General features: G+C 39.4%; 1 protein-coding gene across 4 annotated transcripts in view; it reads right to left on the reverse strand.

Annotated features, from left to right (window-relative positions):
• The window catches only part of CTNNA3 (catenin alpha 3), a 539,182-nt gene that overhangs the window by 22,799 nt on the left and 502,996 nt on the right, over positions 1 to 13,387 (reverse strand). For all 4 annotated transcript variants that reach the window (XM_063338117.1, XM_063338118.1, XM_063338116.1 and 1 more), the window contains one exon: positions 2,549 to 2,654. In XM_063338117.1, the coding sequence (XP_063194187.1) occupies positions 2,549 to 2,654 (106 nt within the window). The remainder of the gene's footprint in view (positions 1 to 2,548; positions 2,655 to 13,387) is intronic.

Raw genomic sequence — 13,387 nt, forward strand, 5'->3', positions numbered from 1 at the left:
CAAGAAAAGTATGCACAGGAAGAATGAAAGGACCTAAAACAGTTACTTGAAAATTGGTACAATGTGGAGCTATCTATTTCCAATTTTGAAGCAAATCAAACAAATCCATTTTTACATGGAATAAAAATTCCACATAATTTAGATGTTACTGAAAGGCAACAGGTGAAATATTCCACTAAGAAGCATTAATGCTGCTGAGAAAGGCACTCATAAAACCTGATTAGAATTCATCTTCCAGTCTGGGCACCAAATTCTTGAAGGGTTCAGATGTGAACCCTTGAAGGGTTCAGGGTGAAGACCAACTTCAGAGAATAGCAATTAGGCAGCCCAGAGGAATGTAAAGTTTCTTTTATTTTATGACCCTCAAGAGAACAAGGCATAGAAAATTTGGCAAAATAACAGCTGAGAAAAGGAATCACTGGTCTCTACAAATACCTTGGAGATTAAAAAAACCCCACAGTGAGAAAAGAGCTCTGAAAGGTAAAGGCTGATTTGGCATGGGGAAAAAAGGTTATAGAAGTTAAAAGATTTCCAGCCATCTGAGGAATGAGAAGATCATATTAAGCACCTTTGTAACAGGAGGAGAAAAGGTGAGATTCTCCTTTTCAGTAAGTTTGACGTGTCTAGCAATGATCGTAGCTATGTTCACCACAAATTGTATATACTTATTTTCTTTTAGTGCTTATAAAGTGAAATTACACCTAAAGTAGCCCTATACCTCACTAGTGTCTTTCGGATGCATACAAGGTACCACAGGGAATAAATACCAGGGGTCAGGCGCCTCGAGGGTATCAACTGTGTGCAAGCTCTGAGCCAGGACAAATGGAAATCGTTTGAGTGAATCCAGTAAAAATGTTACAGTAACTTGAATGATGTCACATTTCCCAGCAGCTACGAGGGTACGCAAAAATTATTAGTTGATGATTCATGGACACTTTTTGCTCACACTTAATTTGTTCATGTTTCTACACTGGACTCACTGTAATAATACAGGAAAAGAAAAGTTTTAGGGAAGAAATATTTCAGTGAGACTGGATTCCCTATTCTAAAAAGAGCAAGGGACTATGACCCTTCCTCCTCTTTGCTTTTGATACCACATTGTTTTCTGCAATAGACCAGTGACAAGTTACAGTTTTGAATTTTAATTTGTAATTGATAGGATCTTGAAAGGAGCCATTCTCCAATGCCCTTGAAAAGAGAGGTGCTGGAAGAACATCTGTCTAGATCAGAAATGAGACTCAAGACATTTTACCTAGTTTTTCCACAAATCAGATCGTAACTGTATAGATCGAGAATAAAAATTCTTTGTCTTGTTATCTGGAATTCAGAGAGACATATGACAGAATACACTAACAGATTGTTACCACTTCATAGGTATTAGAAAAGAAAGCATTGTGTATGAAAATCGGAAGTGAGGGGAAGAGTGACAGTATGTGAGGAAGACAGTGACTATACCATGCTACCCTGTGCCTAAAAGGCAGTCACAGAGACTAGGAACATAAATGCTTTAGATTTCATACTTGCACACTGACATTTCACTACACTGTTCTATCGGCACTGTCTGGCCCTAAAACAACCAGCCTTACTTCGCAGAGAAAGAGGGGCTGCATGTGGCGAGCTGCTTGGTGTATTCATTTACTAAGCTACTATGCAGTTGTCTTCGCCAGGAAAATGGGCATACTTATCGATTTACATAGATCCTGGTTTGGGGTTTTGGTAGGGGGTTTTTGAGCTATCTGATGCTTTAAAAATCCAATGGAAATAAAGTAGACCTTATAGCTCTAACCTTTTGATGATGATTCGTATTTCTTTTCAATGCTAAAAAAATCACCTCAAGACTGCAGGTATGCAAAGGCCAAAACACTTGACTATCCAGAAGGCTATTTACAGGGAAAACCACTGGACATCAGTGCTCCAAAGAAACAGACAGTGTTGGCTTGAGAGATAGGAAAGATAACCTAGGTACAGCAAAAGCACAGATTTTGTAAAATATATAGAGATTAGGGTGGAAAACAAATAATTTCAAAGACAGAGAAGAAAAGTCAGTAACATTACTAAGCACCTGGCCGAAACAGTAAGCAGAACTCTGTGCCGATGCCACAGTCCTGTGTTCCCCCATCTAAACTGACCCACCTGAAACAACTCCAGTTGTTTCTGGGTAATTTACCCAAAGTCAAGAACAGACTACACTATACATCTAAAATGTTGCACTCAGCTTAAAGGAGCTAGAAATATATATATTCATATATACTGTATCTCTAAAATGTTGCATACATATGTACATAAACATCTGTGATAAATGTAGACATACATCGATGTGTGTTTTTAAGTGTACCTAAACAGACACATTGTTATGTATGAAGAAGAGAATCCACACATACAATTAAAACAGGATCTCACTTCAGAAATCGAGAAGAAAAGGAAAATCAGAGAGGTAGATCTAAAAATGTCGCGAGTGTTTTTGTAAGTGACCTTCTCAGGTGTTGGAGGTTCTGTGGATGGATTAATATGTGACAAAGTTTAATGCACTGCTGCATAAATAACCTACCTGATTGGCAATCAGCCGTGCTAGGACATCCATCCTTGATCCTGACTCTGAAATCATTTTTGCTGCATTAATTACATCAGATGTGTTCTTCAGTGGTCCTCTACCCCTTCAAATGAAACAAAGAACCCTGTTACGTTATTCAAAAACTGAGAATAAATCTTATCCATGCAAATTAGGCACAGAAAAACTCAATTGAGTAAAACAACTAATCCATACAGAAGCAACATTAATTAAATCCCCGCCCCCCCAACTGTTTTGTTTTCACGTCCCACAGATTTGTATTGTTTGGCATCAACTGGATGCAGAAGTACCAGAAAGATGTCACACAGTTTTTTCATCCTGGAAGCACAACCCATGCCAAATCCTGAGGACACGGATTTTAAGAAAGTACTTGTGCCATTTGCTTTTCACTTGATTATATGGAGTTTATGTTCCTTTCCCTTCCAGGAATTTTCTAGTAAACATGTTCAAAGAAAGTTCAGCAGTGATGTATTCTGAGACTCATTATGGGTATCTGGTCAGAAAAAACAGGGTTTGTTTTTTTTTTTATTTAATTGGTGTACATAAGCATGAATGGAAATATATGAACAGGGCTGCAATTAAAGCTAACAAATGCCACTCAAAATACAGATATGCCGTATCTCCAAGTACTTTCCAAATAATTTCATGAATTATTCAAAGAACAATTTTCACTTTAGCAAGACTGTAAAGTTCTTGTGAACAGTTTTTCTAGAAGCCAACTTCTTTGATTTTGTACATATGCCCCCCCCCTTCTTTGATTACATGAGAATGTTTCTAGAATCTAAGTAAAATGCGACTACTTAAGGTAGGTAATACTGACAACCATTATCTTCATGGTCTCTTCTGCTTCAGCTTCTTCAATGCTGAAATACTTCAGCTAAACTAAAACCAACACCTAATTATACTTCACACATGTATGAAGTGAGCAACCCTGCTAAATTCAACTTTGCCTTTAACATCTTTGAGAAGAATACTTTTAGTTTTATTACATAAACATTTAATTCCTGAAGGCCTCATATCAGTTTACAAGTTCTGCAATGGACAAAGTAGAAAACATGGGAAAAAATGACTATACTTCTTTGTTCAAATGAGAAGACTCTTCCTTGAAGTCAGTACGGTTTCCCGTATAAAGGCAGCAAACCATTCCAGTAAAAAACTCATTTAGCCAAAAAATATTATCGTATGTAGTTATACAAACATTTCGTTGAGTAAAAAGACAGTGGTGACAACACATGGCAGGTAATGTTTAATCTCTTCTTTTCTTGATTGATTATATTGCTTATCAAAGAACTATTTGTTCTTGAGGGAAAAAGCATACTTTACAAATTACAGTTCCTTATTCTCAACTTTTGAAGCCCACATTTGGAATGACCTAGAATCGGGTATTTTACGTGTTACTTTTCTACAGAATCTTCTTGTCATGGAAAACCTATTTAGTAAATTGATTAGAGTTTAGAGAAGAATTAACAGTGTATGTGAGGAATGAATTTGCAAATGCAATGCCATATGTCCAGGATTAAGTACTTCACACTTCACCTTACCCGACATTTGCCTTTCCTGAGATTTTCCCTTCTAACCCTTCACTGCACAAGTGAATTCTTACAACTGCAAACTGAATCTTCCCACCATTTTGTTTCAGTCCACTGTTAAGTTTTTCATTTCCTTTTGCATTGTGGCGAGTTCCAAAGGCCAGTTGTTATGTCGTGTTATGTTGTTATGTCAGTTATTCACAGCAAGTCCTTTAGGTGCTGCACAAACTACAGGCAGTCTGGTACCCTCCTGGAAAGTTTTAAGCCAGGCTTAAACAACAGAAAAGGTGAAGATAACCCAGAATTAAAGAACTGGGTTATCTAATGAGATAACAGTGCAAGTAATTTCTGCTGAGGTAATTCATGTGAGTATCAGCCAGCAGCTTTTTTGACAGCTGAAGATACACTGGCCGAGTATTTTGAAGGTGAAGCTGTTCAATTAAACCTGCAATTTTCTTTTACCCGTGCAAATCTCTCAGAGGATCTGGCTAATGAGAATGAAGCAATTGTACCCAAGAAAGATATTTCAAACAAATGAAAAGGAAGTAATTCTTTCTACCACAAACACGGCCACTGTGAGAGCCATTAGAGGAACACTCGGCAATGAGGACTGACAGGACTTCTGCTCCACTTGCCACCTAATTGCACCAAAGGTTCGAGTTCTTCTGTGCTACATTATCTAAGAAATGTGGGGCAGGATGCTTATGAACTGTAAACCACAGCTAAATCTTGAAATAAATGCTTAGAAATAGTGTTTAAGAATGCCTCAGGCTTATATTAAAAAGTGTTGAAAACCCAGAGTGTTAAGTTACACATACAAAGAGGGCTCCTTTTCTATACAACCACTAAGAACTATCTGTGCTCCTTTTTTTTTACCTTCACATAAAATCACGGAATCACGGAATTTTTCAGAGTTGGAAGGGACCTCTAGAGATCATCTAGTCCAACTCCCCTGCTAGAGCAGGATTGCCCAGAGCACATTACTCATGGCTGCATCCAGGCGGGTCTTGAAAGTCTCCAGAGAAGGGGACTCCACAACCTCCCTGGGCAGCCCGTTCCAGTGCTCTGGCACCCTCACCCTAAAGAAGTTTTTGATCGGAACTTCCTATGTTCCAGCTTGTGCTCGTTACCCTCGTCCTGTTACTGGGAACCACTGAAAAGAGTCTGGCACCATCCTCCTTCAACCCACCCTTTAGATACTTGTATGCCATAATAAGGTCTCCCCTCAGCCTTCTCTTCCCCAGGCTAAAGAGCCCCAGGTCTCTCAGCCTTTCCTCATAAGGGAGACGCTCCAATCCCTCAGTTATCTTTGCTGCCCTACGCTGGACTCTCTCCAGTAGTTCCGTCTCTCTTGAAGTGGGGAGCCCAGAGCTGGACACAGTATTCCAGTTGTGGCCTCACCAGTGCAGAGTAGAGGGGGAGAATGACCTCCCTTGACCTGCTGGCCACAAACATCCCAACCCTTTTAAATAAAGTACAGCTTTAATTGCCTTAGGGTATGGCATAATGAGCCATTAGTCCCAATTTATGATGTTTGGCAATTCTATTCCACTAAATACTTTAAAAAGAATACTTGGGAGAGTACACCAAATCTGCTGAATCACCAACCAAATCGAAGAAATAGACAGAAAATGCAGGATGAAATTTCTATGCAGACAACTGCAAACTCTAAATTTGGACATAAATAATCAACTGCACAGAGAGGTTACATAGCAGGTTTTTAAAAGATACAGGGGTTATTACAGTGGGTCAGTCTGAACAAGAGTCCATGAGGTAGTGCTGTTATGAAAACAGCGGATGCCACACCAAGGTACACAAACAGGTAGGTATGTTCTGCTTTTGCTTTCTCAGCTTTGGTAAGCCTGCAGCTGGAGCTCTGTGTGGGTTTCCATGAAGAAAGTTTTGACATGATTGGAGATTGTGCAAATAGGATGATCAGACATACTGTAAGCGTGACCAATAAGGAAAGACTGAAGGGTTTAAACTGTTCTTTGATACAGAAATTTCAAAGTTAGGAGTGGGGCAAAGGAGGAAGTGTAAGTAAGAAAGGCTGTAGGATACACGTGGTAATACTCTTCAAATGGTCTTCGCAGCTGTAGTGGGTATGGGAGGTAGGATTGAGTTTATGTTCTAGAAAAGAAGTTTCAGGTGAGGTGCTGAGATCATGAGGAACTGGAACACAGCAGACAGAAGGTTGTGGCATCTCCACCACTGGACGAGACTAGACAGACATCTGTTATGAATGATGGGATGATTTAAGTCCCCTTCTGAGGTCTCTTCCAGCCCAACAATCTTATTATTTTAAATTTAACAAAGAAGTTTCATGCTGTTTGATGAGTGACTACCAGTTCCAATGCGTGCTGCCTTCTAAGGTTATCAGTGCAGCTGTGCATTTTGTGAATCCCCAGTTTTCCTGATTTAGCACCAGATCAGCAGATTCAGAATGCCACTAGTTCTGATTTACTCCCTGAATCCAGATGTTAAGAGACACAAAAAATCTATTAAATCATCTACGTTGTTTTCCACAGCCAGCAGACAGCTTCCTACCAGTTTTATATTTACTTGCATTTTTTCCAGCGAGCTTGAAGTCTGAAAAACCACTTTGATTGGGAAGCTGTTTCCCTGAGCTATCCATCTCACTATCTGGGATTTTTTTCAGGTATTTCACGTAATTCTCTCTCCAAATCACTGTACCAACATCCCCTTCATTTTACGAACATAGTCCATGATTCTCCGCTAGCAGGTGCTGAAGCATCCCTGCCTAATCAGTGAGACTACTGTGGTACTGGTCGAGCTTTTGAGAATAACCAAATTACTACAGATAATATAGATCTGCATCCAGAAGCTTAAATACCAACCCCAACCTTATCTCATGCACCTACAGCAGATGCTTGAAGACACATAAAACAATCCTTCCCACCACGTACTATCTGCTGGTCAAAGGCACCACAGAACTTCTCCTTCATGGAGTTTTGCATCTTTTTCCCTCTTCTATGAGAGAAATTCTAATTTTTTTGCTATGATGTCCATGTAGTGTTTTTTTTGTCAGCCTTATTTTACTATTTTTCCCCTGCTTTCTGACTCTGTAATATTCAAAGCCAAACTACATCTCAGACACTCAGTTACAGCATTTACTGAAATTCTTTCCCAATGATTTCTTTGGGTTCACAGCCTACAGTAGACTCTGAATGTCTGACTTTGATTCATTGCATGGAAGATCTATCATATCTATTTTCCTCACATTTCACTATTTCCAGGCATAAAACCTTACCAGCTAAGTCCTTGCTGTTCCAGTCAAAGCTCAGCAACGGATCCAGCCAACCCCAGACCAATGCCCATCTGAGCAGCTGCAACTTTTACCATCAGTCAGGTTTCAGGCTTGGCCTGGATGTTGGCTAGGGCTCCTGGTTGACAGGAATCAACTGGAACATTTCCTGACTTTGTGAAGAAGGTCAGAGCACCCATCCAGGTGACTATCATGTTACATGTCTGCTCTTGGGGAAAGTGCATTAATTATATTGCTGTCAGTTTATGTAGTTTTATAAGGTACATCCTTTATCTTATCCATAGAGACAGAGAGATATTCCTAAACAAATTCAATACATTTTATATACACTATGGTATTTAGTTAATTCAGCTGTCACTACACTCCATGGTTCAACTTGTGCCTCCTGCAGTTCTTCTCCAACCAAATACGTAGTGTGTTTCTAATTTCTTCTACCTTCCCACTGCTGCTGTGCAAAATGCTTCTACTAGTGGTGTAGTTAAGAAATCTGGATTCCCATCACACATTCCGGTCTCTACTCCATGAGCTGTTTCTTAAGTTTGTTTTTTTCTTTTTCTTTTTTTAACCTAGTGATTGTGTGAAGTCCTGGGAGCAGGGATAAGGAAGCAGGATTCACACCTCATTCACTACAAATGCTCTATTAACTTACTGAGTGAATCAGTCCTGCAGTCAATTCCTGCAGTAGCTTTGCTGCAGAACAACAGAGTGGCCATACAATCAGAATTTACAGGTATAAGGCTCATGGCTAACGTGGATTTAACCCTCCAGGCTGAAAGGAAGTGAAACTCCCAGTTCCTGGGTAAATAGGTAAATAGCTAATTTAATCCAATCTATCACTAGAATATACTACTTTCTTAGCTATATTTTTAAACAAATCTTTTATTGCAATTTTGCCTTTTTTTTTTCTCCAAGGAATGACTGGAATTATACATACCTACAGATCCCAACTGAAAAGGGGAGTCTAAACCCCACAGAAGGAGGGATGGATCCTCATGTTTAACATTTCTGTAGATTGTTTTGTGTGCCCCTCCCAGCTCTATCAAGGCCATAAACAACAAAAAAACCCCTTTTATTACACCTGGCTGCATGTCTCTATCAGTTATACCTAGACAAACACGAGGCAGCAATGTTCCTCAGGAAATTCAGTTCGGGAGAACGTAACTGAAGATCGTACAGGTGGGTCCCAGAGCTGACCTCTGTGATTTCTTTACAGCCATGGACCCAAGAGCAAGGAAGACTCCGGTTTCACTCACTTTCTATCCTAGTCTGATTTTATAGGTTTGGAAATCAGGAGAAAAAAATTCTTAATGCTAGCAAAACTGCTAGTGTAACTCACTAAAGGCCAAACCCACACTCAACATTTACTGATGCAATGGCTGAAGCAGTCACTCATTAAGAAAATTAATGTAATATACATAAAAGTGTAGCCAGATGAGAAAAGGACAGTGTGAAGAAATGCTGAAGGTATGAGGTAAATGACCATAAACTCTCAGTGTTAAATAGCATTTTGTAGCTATAAATACCTTTTGTGAGTAAAGGAATTAAAGACTTACAAAAATACCTGGATTATATGGACCCAGGAATGGGTCACTGATGTTCCATGCAATGTGAGCACATGTATATTAGTAACTATTCTATAATTCTGGAAATGAAAACAAGTTTAAGACAGAAGTTTCTCATCCCTTCTCTTTTTTGCCTTCCTGCACTGGCAATATATCAGGTCCGCATCTCCCTCAAAGAGGAATAAGGGACAGGAGGTCCAAAAGCACAGGCTTTTTTACAGCAAGGCTGGGGTGATATATATGAATCAAGTAAAACTTGTAAATGAGTATTACATGGGCTGATGTGGCTGAGACAGGTTTTTATTGGCTTGGTACCTTTGAGTGTGCAGAAGTCAGCCACACACCCTGAAGGAGTTCTGAGTGCTGCTCTTCACCCTCTCTTGGTAGAAACGCTGTCAGAGCAATTGACCTTATTTTGTCTATCAGTTCCAAATGGTGTCTTCTGAGAGCCAATAAAACCTATCAATTCATAATCAAACAAACAAGTTGGAAGCATGCGCAAAGACATGAGTAACAGCCAACATGATTTTTTCAAGGATAAATATTGTCAGACCAACATAAAATAAGCTTTTATGGCTTCTGGAAAGATTAGAAGCTGTAAATACCATGTATCTTCAGACAGGCTTCTGAAAGTGTCTCCTGTTGCATTTGCATAAATTACCTTAAGAATATTTGATCTAGACAAAATAATTGCAAGGGAGATGCAAAACTGCTGGAAGAGCATACTCCAAGACAGACTTGTTATCAAAGTGCCACTATCATAATGAAGGGAAAAATAGAAGGAATCTGGTTTTGATGGGATCTGCCTTGGTTTCTGTGCTGCTCAGTTCTTTATTTATGACTTGAATGAAGGAAAAAAAGAGAATGCTTAATAAACTTGATACTGATGTGGAAGGGGAAGGACACAGGCTGGGAGGCGAGACTTGGAATGTAAAATTATCTTGAGAAAAGTATGGAAGAAAAAGTAGATGCAATTCAAAAAGGGTATGTGCACTCAGATAGATCACTAATCCATCAGGAATCAATGCCAGCATGCTGCAGAGAAAAGGCAATGGGAAAACGGTAAACACAGAGGAGGAGTAACACTTCTGCTCTTTTTTACAGAAACGAGGCCTCTATAGGAGAATTCCTGGAAAGACGTAAGACTTAATTTTGAAAAGAGAAGACTGAGTGCCAATGGAATGGATTAGGTTTGGGTTTGCTTCCTAAAGCTTCAGCTTGTTATGGTAGAATAAGCAGTAAGGCTCTGTGAAAAATCTTGATGAGGGAACTCCTCTTCAACTGCAGTCACTGGGTTATGTGGCACAAGAAGGTTATACAGCACTGACACACTCACATGGTTACACAGTCCATGTAAATGGTCATGGACAATGACAACTTATCTAACATCACGCATGTCTTATCTTGAAGGCATCTATTCTGTCAAAGCAGCCACTTGCTGTTCCAGGGAACAGCAGAAAGTGACACAGAATTTTTGGATGAACCTGCAATAACGAGCCAAATGAATTCTATAGCACTAGCTTTGAAGAAATCAAAGAAATGGGAAAAATACTAAACACAGAAAGAGTTCAAAAGTCCCGACTTTTCCTTTGAGTTAAATTGGCAGGAGGCCAGCTATACTTCTTCCAGACCTTTACAGAATGGTAACGTAGCTGTGGCTGAAGAAATATTGAAAATGAAGGCCAGTGGAATAATCCACAGGAGTAGTTACGTCCTTTACACCAGTGGTAGTTAAAGGTGAGCTGGAAAGTACTGTTACTTACAGCAATATTATTTACATCAATACAAGTTTATATCAGTCCTATGACTTCCTTCTTTTTCTGCTCTGGGACAGATTCTACTATCTAGATCCTTCATTGATCTTATGTTGGTAGTTTTCTTACCTAGGTCACCCTTCTCTCTCCAAATCCCTTGTGTTTTCACCAGCTTTGCAAAATGAATAAAGCTATTATTTAGAAGGCTTCGCTCTAAGAGGAACCCAGTCATTTATTTCTTTCTGTTGCTCTTCTTGTATTTTGCCACGCAAGACCAAAATAAAGCAATCAAAAATTTTCTCAGCAGTTAGTAGACAATACAGAAGCAGATTTCCCAAAGGCCTTTAGCATCTACCAAATTCAATTCTGATTGCCATGTCCAACATTCTCTGAATTTCACTAAAATTGGGATTATTTGTGTGGTCTCTGAAGAAAATCTGAGTCTCCTTGTAATTTCACAAAACATCATGAAGACTCTATGGTGTATTTGTAGTTCACCTTCAGTGAACAGTGATTCCCGGTGCAACTTGCACTTTGGTGCAACAGTGATTCTCATTCGCGGGCCACCACTGCCCCTCAGGGAGCGCGACGCAGCAGCATGGCTCTGCCTCCCCCTTGGCCCCCAGCTGCTCTTAAGCGGCGTGGTCCCTGGCCATCAGTCTGCAAAACACTCAGGCCCTTCCTTGATAGTATCTGTTCCTGATCTCTTTGTGCTGTTCCCAAAGCAGGCCAGTTCTGACCCTGTGAATACAATGTGGCTGCATAACAACAAACAAAATGCCCTTCATTTGTATTACTGTTTGGACAAAATATTTGATCATATTAAAACACAGAAGAGACCTTTCTTTAATGATCCACTGTGTCTTCTTCCTCTCTCTGCTTTGACTAATGAAGTAGAAATACAGCTATTTAAACATGAAAAGGACAAAACGCTCTTGTTTCTAAGCTAACATACCGTATTTTGTCAGCTGTATAAACTTAGTTAGAAAAATCCAGGCACTAAAAACTTGGCTGCAGGGTCAAAGGTGAACATGACAGTATTGCAAAATAACTGGCACTAAAAGTGCTATTTCTGGTCTGCAATTTTAAAAAGCATACGGCTTAACACTGAGGAATTCTTGCTCTGAAATGTAGTCCCATATAGCAGAGTGCTGCTCCATCATCCTCATCATGACACTTTTGAAACTGAGAAATCCTGAAATAGTTAGTAGGGAAAAAAATGCTGATATTACTTGAATAGTTACTGAACATTATGTTACCTGTCAAAGATGCTTCATAATTTGCAACTACATCTTAAAATAGTATGGAAGAGAAAAGAACACAAGGCAGAAGTCAAGCGGGAGCAGAAAAGAAGGTACGTCAGGAGAGCAGCTGTACATGTAGCCTGGGAGGTGGAAGAGCAGCTGAAATCCCTGACTACAAGTTCTTAAATCAGAAGTCTGACAAAACTAATCATAGCAACACCCGAATGCAGAAAGCAAAACATCAAAGGGACATGTTTGTACCTGTCTGACTCTGATGTGTATGTCTATGCATGAATATTTGTATCTGCAACAACCCAACACAGAACTGGCTGTATGTTTACATACACTTACAGAGATGAAAATCCAAGAATTGTGAGATCTTCCCATACTTGCACTTGTGCTCGCAGACAGACACCCTTTTCCTTCAACTAAAATCCAAAAGTCCAAATCTTCTCAAAGACGTTTGGACTTCTCTTGCCAACCCTGATGAAATGCATTAATGAAAATGTCCAATTTCTACCCAGTTGAGACCACCTGCAGGAGGTGTATGTATTAAAAACAAACAAACAAAATGCCATATAATTAAATATATATTTTTATATCCATATAAAATAATAAGAATATAAAATTGTCACTGTGATCTGAAGATGAGAAGCACTTCATAGTGCTTCACAAAGGTGGCTGTTGCTACTAAATTATTTTATCAGTAGATTTTACACTGGGCTCAAAGAAAAAAGAAAAAGAAAAAAAGAAAAGAATGCGAAAAGCCTGTAGTGATGAAAATAGTGGAAAGACAGGAAGCTGCCCTCCTGCAGCAGGTCTCAACCGGGCATGAACTGGACACTTAGATGATGCATTTCATCAAAGACTACAAGAGAAGTCCAAACATCCAAGGGTGTCCGTCTGTGTGCACACATGGAAAGAGCTCGCAATTCTTAGATTTTCAGCTCCATAAGTGCATAAACATAGGAACGCTTTTGTGTTTGGTAGCAGTCCATTAAAAATAGAGATGAAATTGTAACAAAAGCAGTGGTTTGTACAAAATAGCACAACTGAATAAATGTGATGATGCCATTACTGAGCAAATGCCACCTATGAAGCTCAATGATTTGCATTTTGTTGAGTTACAGAGGAAACCATTTATAGATGTAGAAACTGATTCCCCCAGCTGGCTATTTCATAGCCACTTTTTCCTGTGCCACCAGAAATCTCTCCCCAAATCTCCCTCTGATCTGTTTATCACATCCATACACAAACGTTATTGGTACAATGTAAAAGAGTACCACATCATCACAAGTGAATGAGTTTTAGTATCTAAACCAGGCATCAATTATTTGTTTCTTGCCTCTTTTTCCCCTCATTATCTCTTGGATGTTCCTCCATCTCCTTCTGCTTCCAAATCCAGCTTTTCAAAGGACACTTTGATTTTTTTAGTTGCTAAGA

Source organism: Chroicocephalus ridibundus, chromosome 6 (assembly GCF_963924245.1).
Source record: "Chroicocephalus ridibundus chromosome 6, bChrRid1.1, whole genome shotgun sequence".
In the NCBI taxonomy this organism is placed as follows: domain Eukaryota; kingdom Metazoa; phylum Chordata; class Aves; order Charadriiformes; family Laridae; genus Chroicocephalus; species Chroicocephalus ridibundus.